We start from the raw sequence: 26,128 nt of genomic DNA, 5'->3' as shown, positions 1-26,128 counted from the left end.
CAAACTTTTGGATAAAATTCTAGTTTAAGTGCAACAATAGACTTTGTATTTCTAGGTGCAAAGATTACTGCAGATGCAGACTGCAGCCAGGAAATCAGAAGACGCTTCAATGGATATCTTCCAATATTGTGCTCCATGTTTCACCTCCAAAGACATACTGGCCTCACAACTGTGGATTCACCCAGTTGTGAAATTCCATCATCATGTAAATGAACCAGAGTCTTTCTTAACCAGAGTCTTTGTTCTGACACCTTTTCTTTGTTCTGGAACTCCAAAAAATGAAAAAGAAAATTGCAGCCACATTTATAGGCTTTCCTATTTTTTTCCAACCGTCTTCCAATAACCCAGAACAGTATATTTCTCATTTGTTCATAAAGACTCTATAATATTTTCTTTGTACCAAGATATGCACAATAATTCTCCATGTTACCTTCATATTTAGATCTTTAATCATAATTTTCACTCCAGACAAGAGATATTTTAATTTCATTAAGACCAACAGCACATTCAAATTTACCCAGAAGCAACTTACCATATGTCCTATAGCCTAGTTCAAGCCAAATGTATACCGGATTACAGTCATAAATAGACAACACTTTTTCAGTATCTAGGACAGGTTTTCTGGTCGCTTCAGTTTTTGATGGTGTGTTCACAAAATGGGACTAACAGAATTTATTGCAGGAAATGGGTCAAATCTGTTTTTAGAACTACTCATTTCCTTACCATCTGTCCCACAAACTCAGATGATACTATTCATTAAACTAAGCACTTCACAAATTTAAGAAATTGCAACAGCTTTTAATATATTTCACTAGCTGGCTGTAGTGAGACATGTAATTCATTCTGTGCACATCCTTTCTTTGTTTAACAAAGCAGATACAGTATTCCTCCAAAAAGAATTGCTTAAATGTCTTATTCCTCTGTCTTATCCAGTCAGCAGTCACAGAATTAAACATCCTTATCAGTACTTCCAACCAGGGTCATTTTGCAATCTAGTTCATGGCCAGTGGAATTTATATTTGAGTGAAACTCATAGAAATGAGTCAATTTTATTAACTATATTGGGTAATTTCTACATCAAACAAACTTTAATGTGAGCCATAGTGGTCTAGGCTTAATGCTAAAAGTTTATATAAATCTTAGCATATTGTCTTTGTGGCAAAAACTGCTCATCGATAGTTTTTTTTTAGAACCAAAGCAGCAGAACACAAATCTTACACAACCATAGAAAGCAGTGCATTCAAGGATAAAAATAATGCTGTATTTATCACCAGTATTCATGGAAAAAAGCAATGGTACTCTAATCTGCCTGCAGTATTATTATGTTGCATATTTCAAAAAACAGTGCTGATATGAAAGTTTTACAGACTTTTTATGTACAGTTAACATTGCTAGAAACTAGATAGCATACTCTGTGGATGCATATTGAAATGTTTTGATGTTTTACTCTTGAGTAACAATATGTCAAATATGTGGCTTGAGTATTTTCTTTTCTCAGGGTCAGTGTGCCTTCTGCCTGCTGCTCCATGGCTAGTCTCATAAATGCAATTTATGACTGCAGGTTAGTTTCAACACCTGTGTTTTATTGTAGCCTTGATATCATCACCTTATTTTATAACCCTCATAGTGCAGTCCAAGCATTAGTACAGCAATCTTCCAGTCTTCCCTTCCATTAACAACTCAAGGAGTTGGCATTGCAGACTTCTAAGTCAGGCAAATAATCTTCTTTCTCCTCAAAGTCTCAATTTTTCTTCCTTCTTCTCTAGAGTTTCCCATTCAGTTTTTCCCAGTGATGCCCCTATTTAGTAGGGAATAGGTCCTCTTCTAGAAGAGAGGGGAGCCTCTGACTCCTATGCAGCCTTAATGGGGAGGGGTGAGATTCCTTCAACATGAGGCCTCTGCAGTCTTACTGCCACATCCTCTTTCCTCTCCTCTCTGCTACAGGGACTTACACTCACCTGACAGAGACACTTTTTCTCTGCTTCTTGGAGCTTTCCAAAAAGCTGCTTTTGAATTTATGAAACAGGTAGAATGCAGGGCAGATTATTGCTGTAGGGAAAATATTATCAAGTACTGAAGGAAAATCTATGCAAAACATTGTATTTTTCAAGCACTTAACTTACTTGAGAAATGTGATCATGGTAGCATGTTGCCAGCGAAGCTGCACCACTCGCTGAGTAGGATCAAATGGCAAGGATTGACTTGCACTAATTCCAGGCAGCAACTGCCCACTGAGGTGATGTAGCATGTCATAAATGGTCTTGATATCTTTACCAAGATTTAGTTTAAGTTTTTCATCTGATGATGTCATTTGAATTTTACAGACATCACTATGTAGGGAACAAAAACAATTTTGTTTCACTATTTTAAAAAAGTTCAAGTTCAATGCATTCATAACATTATTCTCCTACTGGAGATCTAAGACATAGAGATTCCTAGAAATGCATTCTCTCTAGGAACCCCTAGGGCTTCCAGCATGGCTCTATGATCAACATCTGGCAGACGCTGACCACAGACTAGTACTGGCAGATGGAAGACCATGAGATTCCTGAGAGCATTTCAATCAAATCCATGAATAATCAAATTCACAAATGTGGGTGCCTGACTGTATTCTATGACAGAAGGAGTGGAGATCATATGAACTGCAACTTCCAGCAGTGCTAATCAGCACTGCTAACAGTGAGAAATACTTCAGTATTACAATGCCATAACATGATTCGCCCTCTAGCATTATTGTGAATCTGGTGTTATTAAGAGTAGACAATATGTTCGTGGAGCTCTGGTTCATTACATGGACATTAATAATATGCCATCATATGTATCTTTCTCTTCATTGAACAATCCGCAGTCTAATAGATGTAAAAATAATAATAATAACAACAACAATAGCAGAAACCCATTCAGGGAAAACACAATGAAAGCACCCCAACAGATGGCCATCCAGCCTTTGTTGTAATAATAATAATAACAATAACAACAACAACAACAGGAGCAACCCCAGGAGTAACCCCAGGAGCCATCCATTCCAACCCCATTCTGCCATGCAGGAAAAGCACAATCAAAGCACACACCCCACCCAACAGATGGCTGAGGGTAAATTGCTTAGAGACTGAGAGGGTTGAGGGGGAAAGGCTTTTGGCAGCAATTCTTCTGATTTTATAGACACATGATAACTAGGACTTCTGTCCTTGATCAAAGCAAGGCATGTATAACACTGTGCCTCCTTTCAGCTATTCATCATGCTGCTTTAGGCAGCCATTCTTCATTGCACTTAAAGCTACAGATTCATCCAGCGATCAATGGTCATGTCAGGATTACACTGAAATCCACTATAAAGAAGTAAACATTTCATCTAGCATTTAACCAAATTAAAAAGATTTTTTAAGCAATGAGAGAAAACAATCAGCAAATACCATCTTAGAGAATGTGGAATGGAAATGGGATTTGGTCCTTTTGACCAACCAAAAAGAGTAAACCAGTTCTGGGCTGCGGTAATCACTTTCTGGAAAAAGGCATGCTCCTCAGTGCCTTCTACAGGAAAAAGTGATTGTTCAAATGTGCTCCCAACCCGTCTACTTGGGCCAACACAACTTCTCGACTTTATTCTTTCATTTGCAAGCATCTTTTCCAATTCTGCAGAAAAACAATTGTATTTAGTTATAGTTATGCAATTTTTTTCAAACAAACCAAGGAATATTACTTTTATTTTATTTTAACATTTGCTGAAAATGAAACCAAGCATTTTCAGCAGATAATGATTAATGAGATCTAATCAGACATTTTTTTCAAAGCTATATCCTGGAGAAATCATTAGCTATGATATAAAACCAAACAATATTAATCACTTTATATTGGAACCTCATAGATTATACTAGATGGTAATGAATGCATTATCATTTTGAGACTGCAACCTTGCATCCCAATTTTTTTCCATAAAACCTCTTTACTGTACATGTCTAGAAAACAAAAAAATTGAAGCTACAAAATGGATCATGAAATATCTATATATCATCAGTTGTTGTTGTATTACTTTGTTGTAACTGTTTTACTTTTAATGCATTCATTGTTACCCTTTCTTCCCATATAGAATATTCACAATGGCACATAACTGAATATTCTGACACACTATCAGAAGATCCCTGTAAATTGTTGAATCAGATTAAGTCTTGACCCAGTTCAGTATTCTTTTCCCCAAGATATACAGCCAAACGCATCCAGAAACCTCTCCAGGAAAGATGTGGACTACAAGCCATCCCCTTACCCCTCAAAACTGTTATTAGCACACCCAGCTCTGGAATGAAAGTTTCTAGTTATTTATTGTGACTAGCAGTCAGTGGAAAATCTATCTTCCATAAATCTGTATATTCTTCTTTCAAAGATGTTCTAGACCAATGCGTGATGTCAATAAAGAGCTAAATGGCAAAGCTAATGTTCTACTGATCCATAGGACGTGTTCAGAATCATCAATCAGTTCAAAATACTACTTCTGGATTTCTTAGAATGATATAAAGGCTCTCTTTAAATCATTTAATTAAATGTGATTGTTGCCTCTCAGACTTTAAATGCCAAAACTATATTGGCACTAGTTCTACATATAATTTGTCATCGTTTTCGTTTTGTATTATCACTTTATTTCTGTGGCTATACGATAGACAATTTTATAGCATAGATTTTATGTTGCTGTGGACATTAAGTTTGGGAGACAATAAAAATATTTAAATACCAAAACACTTTTTTTCTAAATGCTTGGTAACAGTCTCACCTTAACTCCACAAGTACGAGTAATACAGAATTTCCCTTTGTAAATGTTTTGCTGATCTTAATTTTATACACTGAATATTTATAAGTTGAAGGCACAACCTACACACCAACTGTCCTCGGCAACAGCTACACCTTGCTGCCCCCTCCCACCAGCTACCGGCAAGGAGGAAGTTAAAAGGAGGGCAGGAGACTTCAGCTCCTCCAGAGTGGAAGGTGCAGCCTACACACCAACTCTCCTCGGCAACAACTACACCTCGCTGCCCCCTCCCACCAGCTGCCGGCAAGGAAGAAGTTAAAAGAAGGGCAGGAGACTTTGGCTCCTCCAGAGTGGAATGTGCAGCCTACACACAAACTCTCCTCGGCAGCAGCTACACCTCGCTGCCCCTCCCCATCTTCAGTCTACTGGCAAGTGATAGTTCACACCTGACTCATGACACCACAACTGGTGAAATCTATTTTCCTCTGTACTTTTACCAAACTGATCAGTAGCCTAATACCCTCATCAGATAAGACTCTCCCCTCGCCCTCTCTAAGGACCCCATATCACATTTACCATCCCTCAAGAAATCTCAGTACATGTTTTGTTTTTTAACCCTCCCCGTTTTTATTCAATCTGTACCTAAATAACTTTGCGTCTGGTGGGATGGTGAGGGAGCAGGGAGGGTATAAAAAGAAGGGCTGAAACACTATGGAGAGAGAGTTGGGGGGAAGAGAAGGGATCTACATTGTTAACTGTAGCAATAATATGTTTCATGCTTATGTCTATGCTTGATGTTTTTATAGTTTTAATGGTTATTTTCTACAGTTATATGTTATTGATTTGGATATGTGATATTTTTGTCTATATGTGAGGCTTTGAATTTGCCATTTATTATGTTCTAAACTGCTTTGAGTCCCCCCAGGGGTGAGAAAAGCGGTATAGAAATGCAGTTAATAAATCCATAAATAATAAATAAATATAACCTTAGTGTTTTTCAGTAATGTGCAGATGTTAGACAGAAATCTGAGAGTTGCATCTATCATCACCACTGATCTTGGGTGGAACACACCTGCCCAACTCTGTATTAGACTAACATGGCTGTAATTTACTAGGTCCTCTACCTCATTTTCCAATATGCCAAGTCAGTTGTAGTGTCAAATTCCATATTTTTCTTACTAGACAACAATTATGCAATATAATTATTTGAGAACTCCCAAATGTATGCCATCTTAAGGTAATTACTTAGTGATTTTTAATTAGTAAATTAGCCTCAGAAATGATGCCTTCTTGCCTTTATGTTAGGTCTAGGAGCTACAGCCTATTTACTTGAAACTGCAGCACATATATCAGCATATAGAATGTACCAGAGAGAGATTACATATTTTAGTTCTTTTTTTAAAAGGAAGGAAGGGAAGAAAGAAACCAGCACTGTAAAGGGGAATGGCCATTTCTTTTTCTCTCACCTTTTTTTTTAAAAAAATGCATGTGTTGTATCACAGAGTAGTAAAAAACAATGTAATTTAAAACCAGTCTTATTAGCATAGTAAAATCTAAATTGGCCATACATATTTTGTTAATATTAATATTTTATTAAATAAAAAATCAAATGAACCCCTCTGATATTGTATATCAAGGTATGATGTTTTATTTCTTTATTTTAAACACTCAGAATAGGAACTGATGTAAGTTTTAATATGTGCTTTTATTTCATTATTTCATTGTGTGCTTTTATTTTCTTACTGAATGTATTTCAGTATAATGCTGAGGAGTGGCAGTGGCACAAAGGGGTTATTATTATTATTATTATTATTATTATTATTTATTTCAATTACTTTTACCCCGCCCTTCTCACCCCAAAGGGGACTCAGGGCGGCTTACAGACGAAGGCACAATTCGATGCCTGAACTAACTAACAAATAATACGGAAAGCAATTCAAACAGTTAACAAATTAAAAACATCAATACATAGTAAAATAGCAAAACAATCTCATGCTCAGTGTTCAGAGTCCGTGTGTCCATTCCATTCCATCTGTCCTTATTTATCATCAGATCCTTTAGCTGCCAGAATGTCCAAAGGCTTGGTCCCAAATCCAGGTCTTCAATTTTTTCCTGAACGTCAAAAGGGAAGTCGCTGATCTAATCTCCCCGGGGAGGGAGTTCCACAGGTGAGAGGCCACCACTGAGAAGGCCCTGCTCCTCGTCCCCGCCAACCTCACTTGTGATAGTGGCGGAGTCGAGAGCAGGGCCTCCCCAGATGATCTTAAGCTTCGAGATGGGATGTAGAGGGAGATCCGTTCGGACAAATACACTGGGCCGGAACCGTATAGGGTTTTGTAGGTCAAAACCAGCACTTTGAATTGTGCTCGGAATTGGATCGGCAGCCAGTGGAGCTGACGCAGCAGGAGGGTGGTATGCTCCCTGTACGCCGCTCCGGTGAGCAATCTGGCTGCTTCTCGCTGGACTAGTTGAAGTTTCTGAGCACTCTTCAAAGGCAACCCCACGTAGAGTGCGTTGAGTAATCCAACCGGGATGTAACAAGAGCGTGGACCACCGTGGCCAGATCTGACTTCCCAAGGTACGGGCGCAACTGATGCACAAGTTTTAATTGTGCAAAAGCTCTCCCAGCCAACGCCGAGACCTGGGGTTCCAGGCTCAGCGATGAGTCCAGGATCACTCCCAAGCTGCGAACCTGCGTCTTCAGGGGGAGTGTAACCCCGTCTAACACAGGCTGTAACCCTATACCCTGTTCGGCCTTACGACTGACCAGTAGGACCTCTGTCTTGTCTGGATTCAAGTTCAATTTGTTAGCTCTCATCCAGTCCGATACAGCAGCTAAACACCAGTTCAAGGTCTGGACAGCCTCCTTGGTGACAGGTGGAAAGGAGTGACAGATTTGGACATCATCTGCGTAGAGATAACATCTCATTCCAAAACTCCGAATGATCTCTCCCAGCGGCTTCATGTAGATGTTAAATAACATCAGGGACAGAATTGAACCCTGTGGGACTCCACACAACAACGGTTGCGGAGCCGAACAGGTGTCACCCAGTAACACCTTCTGGGTCCATCCCTCAAGGAAGGATCGGAGCCACTGCAAAGCAGTGCCCCCGAGCCCCATGTCCATGAGTCGCCCCAGAAGGATACCCTGATCGACGGTATCGAAGGCCGATGAGAGGTCCAGCAGAACTAACAGGGACACACTCCCCCTGTCAAGCTCCCTGCGCAGATCATCTACCAAGGCGACCAAGGCTGTCTCAGTTCCATGTCCCGGCCTAAAGCCAGACTGTGCTGGGTCTAGATAATCAGTGTCTACCAGAAACCCCTGGAATTGTGTTGCCACCACACGTTCCATGACTTTGCCCAAATAGGGGAGATTGGAAACTGGCCGATAGTTGTCGAATTGAGTGGGATCCAGTGATGGTTTCTTCAACAGCAGTTTTATAATAGCTTGTTTTAAGCTCGCTGGAAATTTTCCTTCCTGTAAGGAGGCATTAACCATCACCTTCACCCACTCCGCCAAACCCCCTCTGGCTTCCTTAATCAGCCAGGATGGGCAGGGGTCTAGGATGCATGTGGTGGGTCGCACCTCTCCAAGGATCCTGTCCACATCCTCAAGCTGAACCAATTGAAAAGAATCCAACAAACCTAGACAAGCAGATGCTCTCGTTACATCCCCAGAGACTGCCGTTAATATGACGTCAAAACCTGACCGAATCCGCTCAATTTTATCTGAGAAGGATCAAGCAAATGCTTCACAGCGAGCCACCGAGTTATCCGAGGCCTTGCTTTTTGGCGGGTTTAACAGGCCCCTGACAACTCGGATAAGCTCTGCTGGACGATTCTTCGCTGATGCAATATTGGCTGTGATGAATATTTTCTGAGCCGCCGCTATTGCCACATTGTAGGACCTTAGAAAGGCATTCAGGTGTGTTTGGGCTGGATTGGTGGGATTCTGGCGCCACACGCGCTCTAACCTCCTCTTCTTTCGCTTCATCGCTGCCAGCTCCTCAGTGAACCAAGAGGCTGGTTTAGCTCGGTTACTCGAGAGGGGGCGTTCCGGAGCGATAGTGTCAATTGCCCTGGTCAACTCACTATTCCAGCGAGAGACCAGAGCATCGACAGTGTCGCTAGCCAAGGAGGTGGAGAAATCCCCAAGAGCTGTCAGGAGTCCATTTGGATCCATAAGTCTCCTGGGGTGGACCATTCTAATGGGTCCACCACCCCTGCGAAGGTTAGAAGACACAGTTAGTCTAAATCTGATCAGGTGGTGATCGGTCCATGGCAAAGGAGCGATGGTCGGCTCCTCCATCCCGTCACCCTCATCCCATCCTTGGGTGAAGACCAAATCCAAGATGTGTCCGGCACTATGGGTGGGACCAGATATTAGCTGGGACAGGCCCATGGTTGCCATGGCGGCCATGAAGTCCTGAGCCACACCAGAAAGAGAGGCCTCGGCATGGATATTGAAATCTCCCAAGACCAGAAGCCGTTGGGAGCTCAACGCCATGTCCGAGACCACTCCCGCTAGCTCAGGTAGGGAGAGTGTAGTGCAGCGGGGTGGTCGGTACACTAGCAGAATCCCTATCCTGTCCCGGTCGCCTATCCTAAAGCCGGCACACTCAAAAGAAGATGATTGTGGGATGGGACACCTGTTCAGTGGAATAAAGTCCTTATAGACCACTGCGACTCCGCCTCCCCGCCCTCCAAGCCTTGGTTGGTGCTGAACGGAATAACCTGGTGGACAGAGTTGGGAGAGATTAACCCGTCCCCCCTCGTCTAACCAGGTTTCCGTTATACAAGCCAGGTCGGCTCGTTCTTCTTGGATTAGATCTTGGATGATGGAAGTTTTTCCGTTTACCAACCTGGCATTGAACAGCACCACCTTTAGCTTGGAGGGGCCACCATCCTGGCACCTCAGTTGTATTTTGTCAGGAGTAGGTTTTGGAGTTGCCAAATCATTTTTATTAATTTCGGGCTGGATAGTAGCATTAATTTTTGGAGTTGCCAATGTCCTATTGAGAATTTTGGGCCGAATTTGCTTTTGTCTTTGATTTCTAGCGTCTTTAGAGGTTGCCAAATTGTTATTAAAAATGTTGGGCCAAAATGGATGTTTTGTTCTCCCCTTCCCGTATCTCCCTCTACCAGTCACCACCTCTATGGCGGCCCCCCCACCCGCAGCCCCGCCCCCCCCCCCCGGGGACGTTCCCTCCATTTCCAGCAGTTGTAATCTCAATAATTGACGCATGCTCATATTTCCCTTGTGCTCGCTGAAGTGCTGACCTGAAGGTCAGTGGTTCAAATTCTCAAGATGGGGTGAGCTCCTGTCTGTCAGCTCCAGCTTCCCATGTGGGGATATGAGAGAAGCCTTCCACAGGATGGTAACACATCCGGGCGTTCCCTGGGCAACGGCTTTGCAGACAGACAATTCTCTCATACCAGAAGTGACTTGCAGTTTATCAAGTCATTTCTGACACAATTTAAAAAATGATGTATTTTAACTATATTGTCCCTATCTTGGGCCATAAAGAGAGGTGAGTAATACATTATTATATCATTATTATCTCCATTAATTTCATTTGGTTTGCTGTATAAATGTGGTCACTTATAATACCTGCTAAGCAAGTGTACCTATTTTGCAAAGAAACTCATAGAAATATAGACAACAGAACACAGAATATAATACCTTCAGAGAACTACTGAAAAATTTAACTGCCAATATTGCCAGCAGTCATACCTGCAACAGAATTTTCATAGGCAGAATTTGTAATTGCATCAAAAGTACTGGAAGAAGTTTGTGAACATGATTCTGGAATATAGCGTGGATGCTGCACAGCTTCTCCAGTGCTATAAATTATCTCAGTAGAATCTATAATTTGGAAAATAATAATAAACCGCAGACATAATGCAAATGTCACTTTCATATCTTCAGTTAAAAAAACCTACTAACTGCACGCTAGTAAGTGATTGATTAATTAATTAATTAATTATACACAAACAAATAAATCATTCACAGTAGCATAACCTACATAGCTAGTGCTACAGGAAAATTACAAAGCACAAAACCAATGTAGTGATAGTAGAGTGAAAATCTCTTTAGTACAATTCCACCCATTATAAAGCTTTGTGGAATTGATTCTAGAACCATATTGTACAACTGGCGCTGCACCCAAAACTATATTTGTTGCTACCGTACACTAATTTTGAAAACGCCCCAGTTTTAGTGCACTGGACCTGAAAAGGTGCAATAATGTAAATAGACAACAGTATTAAATACCAATTTTGAAGTGCTGAATTGTAAAGAAAACAGTCCAATGCAGCATATAACAATTAATCTTTTTCTTTAAAGTATATGAAACAGATTTGAAACACATATGTAATATATGACAAATATTTGAAGGTATAAGTCATGGGTTATCCTGTACAGAGAAACTACTATCACAGGAACTTATGGATAAAAAATTATTATATGCTTACTGCTTTTCAGGTTAATTTTTTGTTCATTGAGATGGTATGCCAGGTATGGGTACACAGTAAGGAGGCAATTCTCTGCTGTCACAGACACCTTCAGTGGATATCTAAAAATACAGTAAGTTTCACTGAAATAACAAGTCTGTATTTCCTAACCAATAAGAATGTTTAATGTTCCAACCAATAGTGAGGCCCTGAATTTCATGCCACACACATGTCCTTGCTTATTTATTTATTTATTTAATGTACATCATATTTTAATCCCAATATGAGAACTAGGGTGGTTCAAAATATGGGTTGAAACAAAATAAAGATAAAACAATATAGATAGAGGTTATACTCTGCCTTACATTTAAAGAATTCAGTGGTCTTCTGGCAACTAGTTTCTTTAAGATTGAAAAAAGTCAGATTCTTAATAGACTCTACAATCCTTGCGTCTCATTGGGAAATCTTTTATGGTGATCTCTTTAATAAGGCAGGCAATTCAAACAATGTAAAACACATAACAACTCATTACAATCCTGCCACCCTCCCAGCCTGGCCACAAGTTGAACCACATGAAGTAATATCTATTATCAACGCACTTCAAAACAAAGTGTCAGGGGAGGATTTTTGCCGGCTGAACCTTTCAAGAACAACAGTGATTGGTGGGTTCAACTTTTAGCAGGGCTCTTCTCTCACATTAACAATTCATGCAGTATACCTAGAAACTGGCAGATGAGTATTATCATCCCTATTCATAAGAATGGAGGAAAAAACCAATCCAAAGAACTATCGGCCTATAAGCCTGACTGATATCACAGCAAAAATTTACACAAAATATCTTTTGATTAAAGTTGAGCAGTGGGCCAATGACAACAATATTCTCTGTGAAGAACAATCGGGGTTCTGACAGGGATGTTCCACCATAGATAATTGCTTTGTCCTGCAGAACATAATTCAAAAGTATAATTCAAGCGGGATGAGACTGTATTCAGCATTTATAGACTTGTCTTCACCGTCTGACACAATTTGCCACAATACACTATGGGAAAAATTGGCCGCGACAAACATTGACAGAAGATTACTTACTTTAATAATTATGCTGTATTCTGATACAGTACTGAAAGTCAGAATTGGACCCAGTGGTGCCCTGAACAATGATAGAGGTTATAAAATGTAGCCTCACACAAGAGAGAATTCTTTAATCTAGGTGAAGGCCCTCTCCATAATCTCAACAACTATACCCATGAAAGTAGTTAGGCTGAGAGAAACCCCACCCCCTAAGGATCTCAAAAATGTAATCAGGTTTACATAAGTAGATCCAGTCCTTCAGATAATCAGAAGACAAGCATTTAGGAGTCTGTATTCTTCAAGGCTTTTATGGACAGCATCACTGGGGTGTTTTGTGGTTTCGGGGCTGTACGGCCATGTTCTAGCAGCATTTTCTCCTGATATTTTGACTGCATCTGTGGCTGGCATCTTCAGAGGATCTGAAGATGTCAGCCACAGATGCAGCCTAGAAACCACACAACACCCCATTTAGGAGTTTAAAGCACTTCGATTTGTGTCTGGAAAGAGACTGGCAATCAGAATGTTGTAATACATACATCCAAATACCTGCATATAATCATGTTTTAGCATAATCAGCAGCAATGAGCAAATAAACAATACAGGCAGTCCCCAAGTTACAAATATCTGACTTACAAATCACTCATGGCTAAAAGATAGATAGATAGATAGATAGATAGATAGACAGACAGATAGCTGGGGTTACACTTAAAAATGTACCTGTGCCAAATTACATACAAATTCAACTTTAAAACAAACCTATAGTACCTATAGTATTTTATTCATAACTTGGGGACTCCCCATACATCATTTTGATTTCTAGATGTGCTGAACTATAGCCAATACCCAAGTTATGAACAAGATGGTTTCTGTAGGTTTGCTCTTAAGATGAATTTGTTTGTAAGTTGGAACAGGTACATTCTTGAGAGTAACTTCAGCCAATTTTTATACACACAGAAATACACACACACACACACACAAGCTTTGGCTTGTTATGAAAACAAGGATTGTTGAGAAAACTTTAGTGGAGACACCTTTTCCCCATGATAACTCTTTTAGGAGTGAATTTCCCTTCCTAGAGTTGATTTCTCTCACTTCCTGTTGTCTCACCCCCATTCTTAACTATGAGTTGTTTGTAGGTTGGATTTTTGTAACTCAGGGACTGCTTGTATACTTTTGCAAGATGAAAAACTAAATGAACTAGTTTTGTCCTGCCTGGATGACCCAGACTGCGCCTGCTGGAGATTGGGAGCAGAGTAGGGCTGTGCACCGTTCCATTTTTCAAAATGGGTTCTGGATGATTTGGCATTTTCAGGCACCGTATCACCCGTAATGGCATGGGTGGCAGGATCATGGTTTGTTTTTTTTTTTTTGGGGGGGGGGGGGGGTTGGCTGCAACAAAATACCTAGCAATCAAAAATGGTTTTCAGTTTCTTACTTACTTACTTAGGCAATCCCTCTTTGGCCGAGTAGGATAGTCTTCCAGGATCAGTATTCTTGTGGGTCCGTAGGTGGCTATGGAGCCCTATTCTTGATCTGCATCTTCTTCCACAGTGAGGGCATTGGTTTCCAGGTGGAATGCGGTCTTGGTTGGGGTTGGCTTGACGCATCTTCCTCTTGGCACATTTCCCTCTTTCACCCTCCATTCGTGCCTCTTCAAATTCTGCAGCACTGCTGGTCACAGTTGACCTCCAGCTGGACCGCTCAAAGGCCAGGGCTTCCCAGTTCTCAGTGTCTATGCCCGAGTTTTTTACGGAGACACGTGAAGCAGTCACACATGTTCCCTGTGAGCCTGCTGCCTGAGCCAATCAGAAGAGGAAAGCCGCCCATGTGTCTTTTAGCCAAACTGGTCTAAATACTGGGGTGAGGTTGTATCTCTCAGTGTAATCACTGCTTTGGATCGCTTTTTGCCTCAATTCCTTTTGTTTGGCAATCTAATTAGATTTTCTAAGTTTAATATCTTGCAGTCCCCATGTTGCTAGGGAAGTGAGGGTTGGTGTGTGTTTGAAAGGGTATTGGGGTGCGGGGGTGTTTGTTTAAATATTGGAGCTGACTCCCTTGAGCCGTTTTAGGTTGTTTGTTGTTCACCTCTTTGACTCTTGTATTTTTCTTGTGGCTTCTGTGTTTGTGCACTCCTTCTCTCCATTGCCCTTTCTTGGGGCTGCCACCACCTTGACTTTCTGAATCAGTGAAGATAATGACCTGCTCTGAACCCCAAGACTTAAAATAATATAACATGGTCCATTGGTTTTTTTCAAAACTCTCCCATCTATATCTAATTCCTCTCTTTTTCAATTCGTCTGTAAGAACGTAATATTTCTTCCTTCTGTTAAGTGTCATTTGCAGGTATTATTTACGAACTGGAATTTTCACTCCTTTATATTGTAGCAGATCTTTATTGGTCTTCCATAGTATCTCATCCCTTACTTTCTTCTAAATTGGACTATCACGTCTCTTGGTGTTTTATGTTTCCTAGAGTAGAATGAGGAAAGTCGATATATTTGGTCCACCTCTTGCTCAAGCTCATCCTCTTCCACTTCTAACATTGTGGCCAAGAGCGTTATCACTATTGATCTTATATCTTCCTTCAAATCTTCTTGAATATTTCTTAGCCTCAATTGACAACCCATTTGTTTTTGTAAGAATCTTTCTTGTTCCAATTCCATTTTTTCCTTTTTTTTTTTCCTCCGGTGTCTTTATTTTCTTCAAAATTACCTCCTGTGTCTCATCTGTTTCAATTTTGCCAGCTTTCAAAACTTCTACCTCGCCTGCCAAATGATTCATTTCTTTCTTCAACTCTCCAAACTCTTCCTTCATTTCTTTTTTCATATCTTTAAGATCATTATCTATTTTTATAGTATTCTTCTTGTTTATCTATCTTATCTTTCTTCATAGTATCTTGTTTTTCAGAGAGTTTCTTAATTTCCTTTAAAAGGTTATCCATGTTCACTCCTGTATCTACATTTTTAAAATGCTTTTCCCCAGTGGATCATACAGTAGTGTTTTTCTAACAAGGGGACTGTACAGAAGTGTTTATAATAATATGCTTATAACTGTATTTATGTTTGCATTGGTTGCCCTAAGGCTGGAGCGGCCTAGCTGTGAGAAATGTGTTACCATGGAAACGAGGCAGAAGAGGAGGTGGGAGGAGCTTAGAGAGGAAAGGTTTTAAAAAAGTGACAGTTAGAGTCAGTCAGGGGGGAGACTCTGAGAGAGCAGCAGAGTCAGTTTTTAGACTCTGAGGAGTGAAGAAGTGAAGAGTCAGGTTTTAGTGTTCGTGAATAGTAGAGATTTCTTCAGCTAGGAAGCTGAAGGGGAAAACCTTGTTAGTTGCTTTAGTTAGAAAGAACTAACAGAGGCTTGTTAGGATCGCTAGTCGGAGGAAGACTGGAGATCTGTGATTTGATCAAGTATAGATCAAACAGAAAGACTATTCATTGCAGGGAACACTGGTTAATAAAGCGCTTCACCACAGCAAGAGTTCATAAGTTGTAACATCGAAAGTCTGAATTGTATCGCAACCAAGTTACATGTAACCATCAAGTATTTGCCAAGCTTAACATCTTCATACTGCAACCATACGCTTTGTTTAAAAATAAACTTGTTCTCTTTGGTTTTTAAAACTGCCTCATCCATTAATTTTACGTTCTGTGCACCCACTCTACCAAAATTACCTCACAACACAAACAGAGCCTTTAATACCAGAGCCTTTTACAAATCAGTGGCTCCTCTCTCCTAAACTTAGGCGCTTCCTCACTAGTTGGTAGCGTCTCTCTACAATTGGGTGGCAGCTTCATTACCAGTGGCGGAGGTTCTTTACAGGGACATCTTGCTTGTGGATGATGGGCTGCTAACTTCTTCTAGTATGTTGTGAGAACAAGAAATGCAAAAGCTTTGGAATAAGTTTTTTTTAATTAGTAAAGAAAGTGTGATGTTGAAGTCTACATCTTTGATATTTGGCAAGAAGGAATGGTGCCCTGCTGCCCCTGGAGAAATTACAGTGCAGGGCCAGCAGAGCTACCTTTTTGGGAATTTTTTAAGGAGATTTTATTTCTAGAAACTTTAAGAATGTCCTAAAAAATCAGTGGATGACCCAAACATTCTGGAACTTGCAGTGTTAAATATGGCCATTTTAATCACGATGGCCCTAAAATTGACAGAAAGGGAAACTTGGGAAGTTCCCCAATTGCCACCAATGGGCCAGATCATCCTGAAACGAAAATGGATCTTCAAGCTGCCAGATCAAAAAATGGCATTTTGCCCACCCAAATTCAGGCAGCTCCCAAAAAAATGGAATGGGGCCAAGCGAAAACTGGATGCCAAAAACGAAACTGGCTTTTCCTGAAATGCACATCTTTAGTACAGAGCATCTGAACAGCTCTACAGAATCCAAGAATGGTCAAGAGCATTTCTGGACCAGACTGCCCTTGGATTTCCGTGTTTGTGTAGATTGGTTCTCATTCAACTGTACAGATGAGTGTAACTTTGACTGAGGGTCACCAAATTCCCATAGTGTTGCACTCTACATTCTCTGAAAATTCCATAAAATATTAGCATTACTTTAAATATTAAAGTTTCATACAAGATTTGACACAAAATATATTTGAACTGATTTATAATTTTTAGACCATTGCTTAAACATTTAGATAAATGTTAATAGGAATACCTGTTTTTTTCTTCATCAACAAAGTACAAATTCTTCATAAAGGACAATGGTTTTGAGGAACTGAAATTGACTCTGCAGGTGAATCCAATATTATCTCCTTCTTCTGATATTTTTATCTCATTGCCATTTGGAAATTCCACTGTTATGGGATTGATTTTTTCTTTTTCTTCATCATCATCATCACCATCAACAACAACATAAACATTATCATCACTGGCAGGACACACCTCAGGAACTTCAACTTGTAAAACAGATGGCCTATAAAAACAAATAAAATACATATTCCTGAAGGTCCAAAGTAATAACACAAAAAATCCAGCAAATTACTTTGCAAAAAAATATTTTTGAGGTTTTTGCCATTCAAAAAACCACAACTATTGATATAGCTAACACTTTGTACTTCAAATTACTAAACAATCAAGAGGGTAAGGTTTTCCCATTATACTTAACATTATATTCATAAGTTCCAGAATTTCCCACTATTCACTGCTACATATAATGTGATAAATATGCTCGGCTCTATGGAACTTTAACCTCTATAGCCCAAAAAGACATAAGAGTCAAGCAGCATCCTAAACAGTCAAATGACTTATTTATTAATGCTGAATTTTCAATTAATTGATCCATAAAAGGCCTAAAATGCTTTTTCCGTTAGTGAATTCTAAATCCAAACAAACAATCTGCATTTGGCAAAGAAATATTTCCTAAGAGTAACTACATCACTAAACATTTTCATAAAATCTTTTAGTATTTCAAATCTGTACTGTATAATGATATGTCTTGTGCTAACACAGAATTTGTACAGGTTACTTTTTGTATTACAAAATAAAATTGCTGCAGAAGAGATACTAGCTCAGCTATTTCTCCTTTCCACCTGGCTCCAAGGAAGCAATTTTGGAAATAAACCATATCTGACATCAGTAATAGTTTGAATGAAGGCAAACAAACAGAAGCTAAATACAGAGAAGACAGAGATACTCCTGGTAAATTTGAAAGGTATATCACAGTTCTTGCTGGATTGAGTTAGGCCCCTTCTACACTGCCATATAAAATCCAGACCCCTGCTACACTGCCATATAATCCAAATTATCTAAGAAGATAATCCACATTATCTGCTTTGAACTGGATTATATGAGTCTACACTGCCATATAATCCAGTTCAAAACAGATAACCAGGATTTTATATGGCAGTGTAGAAGGGGCCTTATACTCTTGAAGATTCAAATTCAGTTATACTGCTGGACTCAGTTTTAAACCTGAAAGCCAACATCTCTTCTGTGACCAGGAGTTTATCACACTTAAAAAGCGATCGGCAACTGCACCTATTCCTAAAGATGCCTAACCTGGCCATATGGCACATATTTTAGTTGCACCCTGTTTGGATTACTGAAATGCACTCTGAACCCTTTCAAAAAATTTCAGTATTATTTATTTATTTATATCCCGCTTTTTTTCCCACGGGTTTCCCATGGGAACTCAAAGCGGCAAACAATACTTAAGACAACAGAAATTACATGACCCAAAAGCAAAATAAAGCTGATAACAAATAATGCAATTACATAAATCATAAACAACAAAGTTAATAAATAATAAATAAAGGTAAAGTCTTGTTTTATTTAGACACACTGTTAAAATGGAAATATTTTACTGGACCTGTACAATTGTGCCCCCACATTTGTGGTTTTTACTTTTGAAGATTTGATTATCTACAAATTTGATTAAAACTTGCTCTAGCACTCCTGTGAAAGTGGGGGAAAAACCTGAAAATAAAGACACTGCTTTTTTTACCCATGAGAACATCACAAGTGCAATTCTATGGTCGGCTTTCAGAGACATCCTTGGAAAGACCTAGAAATTCTATTTTATTGATCATTTTTAATATGTTTTAACTATAGCTGGCATCCCATTATCCAATCTATGACCTATCTAGTCTTTATATTCCAATGACTACTTTGTAAATATGACCTTTTATCTAATTATCAATATATATTAGAGGTTATACTTTACAGAAATTCATTCATGACCAAATCAAGTATTATCAAAGGACTGATAATACCTGATCTGTTAAGCTCCTATCAGAAATAAATTATACAATAGGTATTCTACTGCTATATTTCTTTTTTGTATTTGTTATTCTCTTACCTGTAGCACAAAATTATCATTATAAAAGATAATAAAGAAAAATAGTGATTTCAACTGTGAAGAAATGTACTTACTAAAATGTATATTGCAAGTTAAAGTGGTAATTTACCTTAAATAATTTTGAGGAATTAAAGAGACATTTGCTCCAGTTTTCACACTGAGAGGAACAGGCGTCAGAATTAACAGCTGAGGTTCAAAGCTCATCTTGGGTGACTTTAGAGCACCAAATAAACTGACTGTTCTGTAAATAGACGTCTCCTTATTCAAAAACACTGGAACTTCTGCTGTGTATTCTCCAGGACTAACTGAAAAAAAATGTTAAGAGACATCCATATTACTAAAAAGATATGTACATTTTTAAAGCACAGATTAGACTAGATTCTTTACAAATAAAGCATATACCTATATTTTTGGCAACAAAGCTAAGACAGCTGGTTACCAAAACTGGATAATATTTTGGTGAGATTAAAAGATTTTTCTACGAAATCATTTTTTAAGAAAATAATCTCTAAATCATGCCAACCTATAATGTGTGAAATCCACAGGTCAAGTAACATGCAATATTTAAAATTATATCCAAGTTTCTTTATGAAGCACATCAATAAAGATAATATTTAGTAACTCCTGTGTTGAATCCATAGACAAAATAATCATATAGGAAAGAAATTATTTATTCCCAGTTATGTTCATCTATACATGGATGAGCTATATCAATTTATGGGACATAGGTAGTGGGTTTACATGGGATCCATACATTCAGTCAACAAGACACTGAAATAATGAATTTTGACTGCAGGAATAATGGGGAGCTGGGCATGTTTAGCCTGAAGAAGAGAAGGCTGAGAGGAGATATGATAACTATGTATAAATATGTGAGAGGAAGCCACAGGGAGGAGGGAGCAAGCTTGTTTTCTGCTTCCTTGGAGACTAGGACGCGGAACAATAGCTTCAAACTACAAGAGAGGAGATTCCATCTGAACATGAGGAAGAACTTCCTGACTGTGAGAGCCGTTCAGCAGTGGAACTCTCTGCCCCAGAGTGTGGTGGAGGCTCCTTCTTTGGAAGCTTTTAAACAGAGGCCGGATGGCCATCTGTCAGGGGTGATTTGAATGCAATATTCCTGCTTCTTTGCAGGGGGTTGGACTGGATGGCCCATGAGGTCTCTTTCAACTCTTTGATTCTATGATTCTATGGGGGAAGCCAGGTGGGTGACACTTCCCCCAACGGGATAGGGACTTGGCCAAGTGGGATGGTATGCCCCCCCCCCCTTCCCTGAAAGGCACCACCAGAATTGCCATGATGTATGGGTTTAAATTCCTATTTGGCCATGAAACCCACTCTCAGAAGAAGGCAATGGCAAACCACTTTTGAACAAATGTTGCCAAGAAATCCTATTACAGGGTTCCCTTAGGTTCGGCAAAGATCAGAAAAAGCTCAAGGACACACAACTTAAAAACTGTGGGAAATTATTTTTGCAATTATTGAATGGTTGATTTAACAGCTAACTTGCTTAGTTTGATTTTGACAGAACTTATTTAACGTAGAGGGCTCATGCTTTCTCAAAATCTTCCCAATGTCATGTTATCTCCCTTTCTATTCCTAGGTTCTTTCATTATTGACCTTTCCAACATAAAGTAATAGAAAATCTTAAAAGTAAGCTCAGAAAGTGTTAAGACCCTATTTCACTTTGTAGGATAGCTATCAAACATATGGTAGATACATCACGAGCAAGATTTCAAGACAGTCTAGCTTTGATGAAGTTTGCAAAAAAAGTGAGGTGAGCTTACATGAACTTGTACAAAGTTGAAAGTAACTCAATCCTTGATACAAACTCATCTGGAATGTTTCATAAACCCTTTCATTGCAATATCCTGTTTTAAAAGCAGTTAAGCATCTCTGACTACATTTTAATTGAGGCTGTAATTTTAAAGTTTCCAATATTTTCTTAGTATCTGTTAGACATAACTTCCTGTGTGGCTCATGGTATGGCATTGGGAAGCATTTATGGGAATCAGGGACTAGCAATCAACATATTTTTCCAGGGAAATCATGCACCCTTCAAACATTACAAATGATCCTCATGGGATTCACATAAAAAAATCAAGACATACAAAAATAGAATCACAAATAGAATAAAAACAGTATTGAGGTACCCAGAAAAGATACTAATGCTGGAAAAATAGTCAGACCATCTTTGTAGGGTGGATTGTTATTCAATGTTTTACTATCTTTACCCTTGATGTGCATCACATGGGTAAAATCTTGTGTCATCCTTTGGCGTGATTTAGCAAGTCAATACACCATGTTTGCCCCTTCTGGTGTATCTAGTTTATCATAGACATGCTGATAGTAGACATTTTTTTTTTTGCATGTATTACTGAATGTTTTGTTGCTGATTTCAATAGTCAGTATTTGTCCCTGTCTATTTGGAGGTGCCATTATCTCCATGTTAAAAATGCCTGTTTCTATTTCTTGATTGCATTTTTTACATTTGCACTCTACCACCAGGTTTGTTTGTCAATATACTGATACCCTGGCTTTTTCTTGCCTGGAAGTGTTTCAGCAGCTATGTCGATTTGGTTTACAGCATCCTTCTGCTGACTGGTCAGAGTTCACTTTGAAATTTTTCAGGCCAACAGCTAAGAGTTTCGGAATGAGATGTTATCTCTATGCAGATGATGTCCAAATCTGTCACTCCTTTCCACCTGTCACCAAGGAGGCTGTCCAGACCTTGAACCGGTGTTTAGCTGCTGTATCGGACTGGATGAGAGCTAACAAATTGAAATTGAATCCAGACAAGACAGAGGTCCTACTGGTCAGTCGTAAGGCCGAACAGGGTATAGGGTTACAACCTGTGTTAGATGGGGTTACACTCCCCCTGAAGACGCAGGTTCGCAGCTTGGGAGTGATCCTGGACTCATCGCTGAGCCTGGAACCCCAGGTCTCGGCGGTGGCCGGGAGAGCTTTCGCACAATTAAAACTTGTGCGCCAGCTGCGCCCGTACCTTGGGAAGCCAGATCTGGCCACGGTGGTCCACGCTCTTGTCACATCCCGGCTGGATTACTGCAACGCACTCTACGTGGGGTTGCCTTTGAAGACTGCTAGGAAACTACAACTAGTCCAGTGAGAAGCAGCCAGATTGCTCACCGGAGCGACGTACAGGGAGCATACAACCCCCCTGTTGCGTCAGCTCCACTGGCTGCCGATCCAATTCCGAGCACAATTCAAGGTGCTGGTTTTGACCTACAAAACCCTATACGGTTCCGGCCCAGTGTATTTGTCCGAACGGATCTCCCTCTACGTCCCACCTCGAAGCTTAAGATCTTCTGGGGAGGCCCTGCTCTCGACCCCGCCACTGTCACAAGTGAGGCTGGCGGGGACGAGGAGCAGGGCCTTCTCAGTGGTGGCCCCCCACCTGTGGAACTCACTCCCCGGGGAGATTAGATTGTCATCTTCCCTTTTGGCGTTTAGGAAAAACCTGAAGACCTGGATCTGGGATCAAGCCTTTGGTCATTCTGACAGCTAACTGAAGGATCTGATGATAGACAAGGACAAATGGAATGGAATGGATATATGGACTCTGAACCCTGAGCATGAGACTGTTTTATTATTTTATTATGTACTGGTGTTTTTAATTAATTGTTGAATTGTTTGTATTTGTATTGCTTGTGAATTGTTTTGGGCATCTAATTATGCCCCCACTGTAAGCCGCCCTGAGTCCCCCCCGGGGTGAGAAGGGCGGGGTATAAGTAAATGAAATAAATAAATAAGATCCCTGAGTGTTCTTTTAGTTTCCATCATTTGAATTTTGCTTGCCCAGTTTTAGGGGGTTTTTTTTCTGTTGCTTCAAATGGCTCATTTGAATGTCCAGAATGAGTAGCCTATGCTGCAGAGCTATGTTAACAGGCAGGACAACTTTTATGTCTTTAAGAAGTTTCAGATCCAGTCTTCTCACCATCCAATAGTCAACTTGGGTCAAGTGGCAATCACTGGTGTATGTAGCTAACTATGACACCCTCTTCTTTATAACTCCAGTTATAAACATCTTGCAAACTTATTCTTAATCCAGAACCTACTGTGATGCTCCTGATTAGTTGCAAGGCAAATCAGGAAACAGATGTTCAACCTGTGCTGGATGAATAACACCACCTGAAGATGCAGGTCCAAAGTTTCAGTATATTCTCCTAGATTCAGCTTTAAACCACACAGCAAGATTATTAGGCCCCTTCTACATGTCCTATATCCCAAGATCTGATCCCAGTTTATCTTATTTAAACTGGATTATATGAGTTTGCAATACCAGATACTGGGATAAGCAGATAATCAGGGAGCAGAGCGTGGGGTACAGGTGTAGTGTGGGTGGGGCCTAGATCTGGGTTTTCTGCAGGGGCTAGTGGAGTTGTTATCACAACTCCACTACCTGCCAGTATTATAAATACCCCATATTTACTTGCCATAAAAATCTAATGCACAATTTGCAAAACCCTGAAACCAAAAAAGTATTTACCGCCAAATGTAATGCGTAATGGCAAAAAGTGCTCTCTGACATTTGGCCAAAAAAAATAATGCATTACTCTTGCTGCCTGCTTAGAATTTCTTCATTATAAACAGTTGTGTTAGAACACCAAATCTTTCAACAATGAAAAATAAAAAATTGGGGTGCATGTATGCTGTATAATTAATCCAATTTAATTGATTGGTTCAATGCTATGAAATGCTGGAGGCTGTAGTAAAACTCCTTTTTAATGACAACATTTTGTAAGATTTAACTATTTGTTTTGATATGTTTACTGCCTTAAGACCCAGTTTTGGGGGATAAATGAAAACATTTATTATTATACTGACACAAAAACACAGTATGTCACAGCAAATGAGATCTATATGCTGGATTTTGTATCACAAAATCACAAGTCGAACACTTCCCAAGCGTCTAGGACTGTGTGATGTATTTTTTAATGATGCACGCTGATCCAAGTAAGGTGGCCTTTTGCAGTTGACAGATCATGATTTTGTCAATTGTCATTTTGTCATTGTTTCCAAATGCCAACAGATCTTTTGGCACAGCACCCAGTGTGCCAATGACCACTGGGACAACCTGGACTGGTTTATGCCAGAGCCTTTGCAGTTCGATTTTGAGGTCTTGATAATGGCTGAGTTTTTCCTGTTGTTTTTCCTCAATGGAATGGCGACACCAATAATCCAAACTTTTTTCTTTTCCACAATCATGATGTCTGGTGTATTGCGTTCCAAAACTTTGTCAGTCTGGATTTGAAAGTCTCACAGTATTTTTGCATGTTCATTTTCCACTACCTTTGCAGGTTTATGATCCCACCAGTGCTTTACTACTGGCAGGTGATACTTGTTACATAAGTTCCAATGAATCATTTGGGCCACAGAGTTGTGCCTCTGTTTGTAGTTCGTTTGTGCAATTTTCTTGCAGCAGCTGAGGATATGATCAATGGTTTCAGCTTCCTTGCATAGTCTGCATTTATTATTATTTTTATTATTAGTAGTAGTGGTAGTAGTAGTAGTGGTAGTAGTAGTTTTACAGTCTACCTGGTGCCACTAATGAATTCAGGACCATCATACAGGGATTGCTGTCAAAATACTGAAGTTTTTTTGTCATTATTTCACTTTTTATGACTCATTTTGTCATAGTATTAACATTTCTCCTTCACTCGCTTGATCTTTGTTGAATCTCTATCCTGAAAACAACAGCTGTGCTTACTTGGCAGTATCTTCACTGTTTCAGGCAATACAAACACATAGATACTAAAGATACATTTTATTTTGAAAAGCACTAATTTAAGTGGACTTGAAGAGTGGGAATGAAAAATATTACATAATGCTGGGAGCTGCAAAAAATATATCACTGCAGAAAATATCATATAAATCTTCACAATAAAACTGGTTTATCCAGGAACAAAACCTGAGACTTTCAGATACTTTTTCTCCATCTGGAGGCATCCTCATATCTACCATATAAAACTGATGACCAAGGACAAGTGAAGCAAATTGCTGAAGGAGACAACAGGTACTTGAGCAAATATCTAAAAGAAAAAATGATTGATGTATGTAGAGAGATCTGACGAGCAGGTTTTTAATGTATATTTACAATTCTTTTAAGTTTGTGGATGTATTTATTATGTGTTTTATATTATGTTTGGCATCAAATTGTTGCCTGTTTGGAAGCCGTTCTGAGTCCCTCTGTGGAGGTCAAGAAGGATGGGATTAAAATGTTTTAAATAAATAAATAAATAAATAAATAAGAAGAACATATTGCACACTAAAGAAACAAAGTACTTGTAGAGTAAAAAAAATCATAAACTTCACAAAACAAACCACTACATGGTCAGTATATTACAAACATGGAAGAGAAAACTGCAAAAGGGCATATCTGGAAATGGTTGCAGAATAGGATGCTGAAAAACAAAACAGAAGCCTTAATATTTGCATATCAAGGATGAGTACTTCAAACAGATAGCATCAAGGCAAATGCTGGGGGAAATAACTAAGAAGAGTAAATATGTAAAGAAAGTGTTGAAAGTGTTGACCAAGTTATGAATTAATGCAGCAACACTGCAGAGACTAAATAGAAGAAATTCCATTGTAAATGGGCTGCAATCGCACTACAGTACAGACAGTTATCATGGGGAAAAGGTGTCTCCACTGAAGATTTATCACCAATCCTTATTTCAACAACAAGCCATTTTTTTCAACATTATAACAGGATAGAAAGTGAGGGAAAATCTTCAGAACAGGGACACAGACAACAAAACAAACACCATGGGGCTGTTAACTCTTCCCTATGCTATCCAAATCTTATATAGATAAGCTTTGGACGGGATATGTTCTGGAGGTTTGTTCTTAAGCTGAAGTTGTTTGTAAATCAGAATAGATGCGTTTTTAAGTGTAACTTCAGCCATAGGAACCTATCTTGTTGGTAGTGGTGGTGTTGGTGGCAATAATAATAATAATAATAATAATAATAATAATAATAACAACAATAATAATAATAGGTTTTTTTTACTGTTATTTTGCATGGACTGCTTTTACTGAAA

At 39.3% G+C, this 26,128-nt stretch overlaps 1 protein-coding gene across 1 annotated transcript in view; it reads right to left on the bottom strand.

Moving 5' to 3' along the window:
* CFAP47 (cilia and flagella associated protein 47) overlaps positions 1-26,128 on the bottom strand; it is a 318,966-nt gene that overhangs the window by 224,678 nt on the left and 68,160 nt on the right. The window contains exons 25-30 of the mRNA XM_060767112.2: positions 19,177-19,372; positions 16,926-17,183; positions 11,216-11,316; positions 10,476-10,607; positions 3,414-3,633; positions 2,124-2,330 (exon numbers count right to left, since the gene is read on the bottom strand). Of these exons, the coding sequence (XP_060623095.2) occupies positions 2,124-2,330; positions 3,414-3,633; positions 10,476-10,607; positions 11,216-11,316; positions 16,926-17,183; positions 19,177-19,372 (1,114 nt within the window). The remainder of the gene's footprint in view (positions 1-2,123; positions 2,331-3,413; positions 3,634-10,475; positions 10,608-11,215; positions 11,317-16,925; positions 17,184-19,176; positions 19,373-26,128) is intronic.

Source organism: Anolis sagrei, chromosome 3 (assembly GCF_037176765.1).
Source record: "Anolis sagrei isolate rAnoSag1 chromosome 3, rAnoSag1.mat, whole genome shotgun sequence".
Taxonomy (NCBI): domain Eukaryota; kingdom Metazoa; phylum Chordata; class Lepidosauria; order Squamata; family Dactyloidae; genus Anolis; species Anolis sagrei.
Note: the sequence above shows the minus strand (reverse complement) of the source record. Positions and strands in the feature narration are given on the sequence as shown.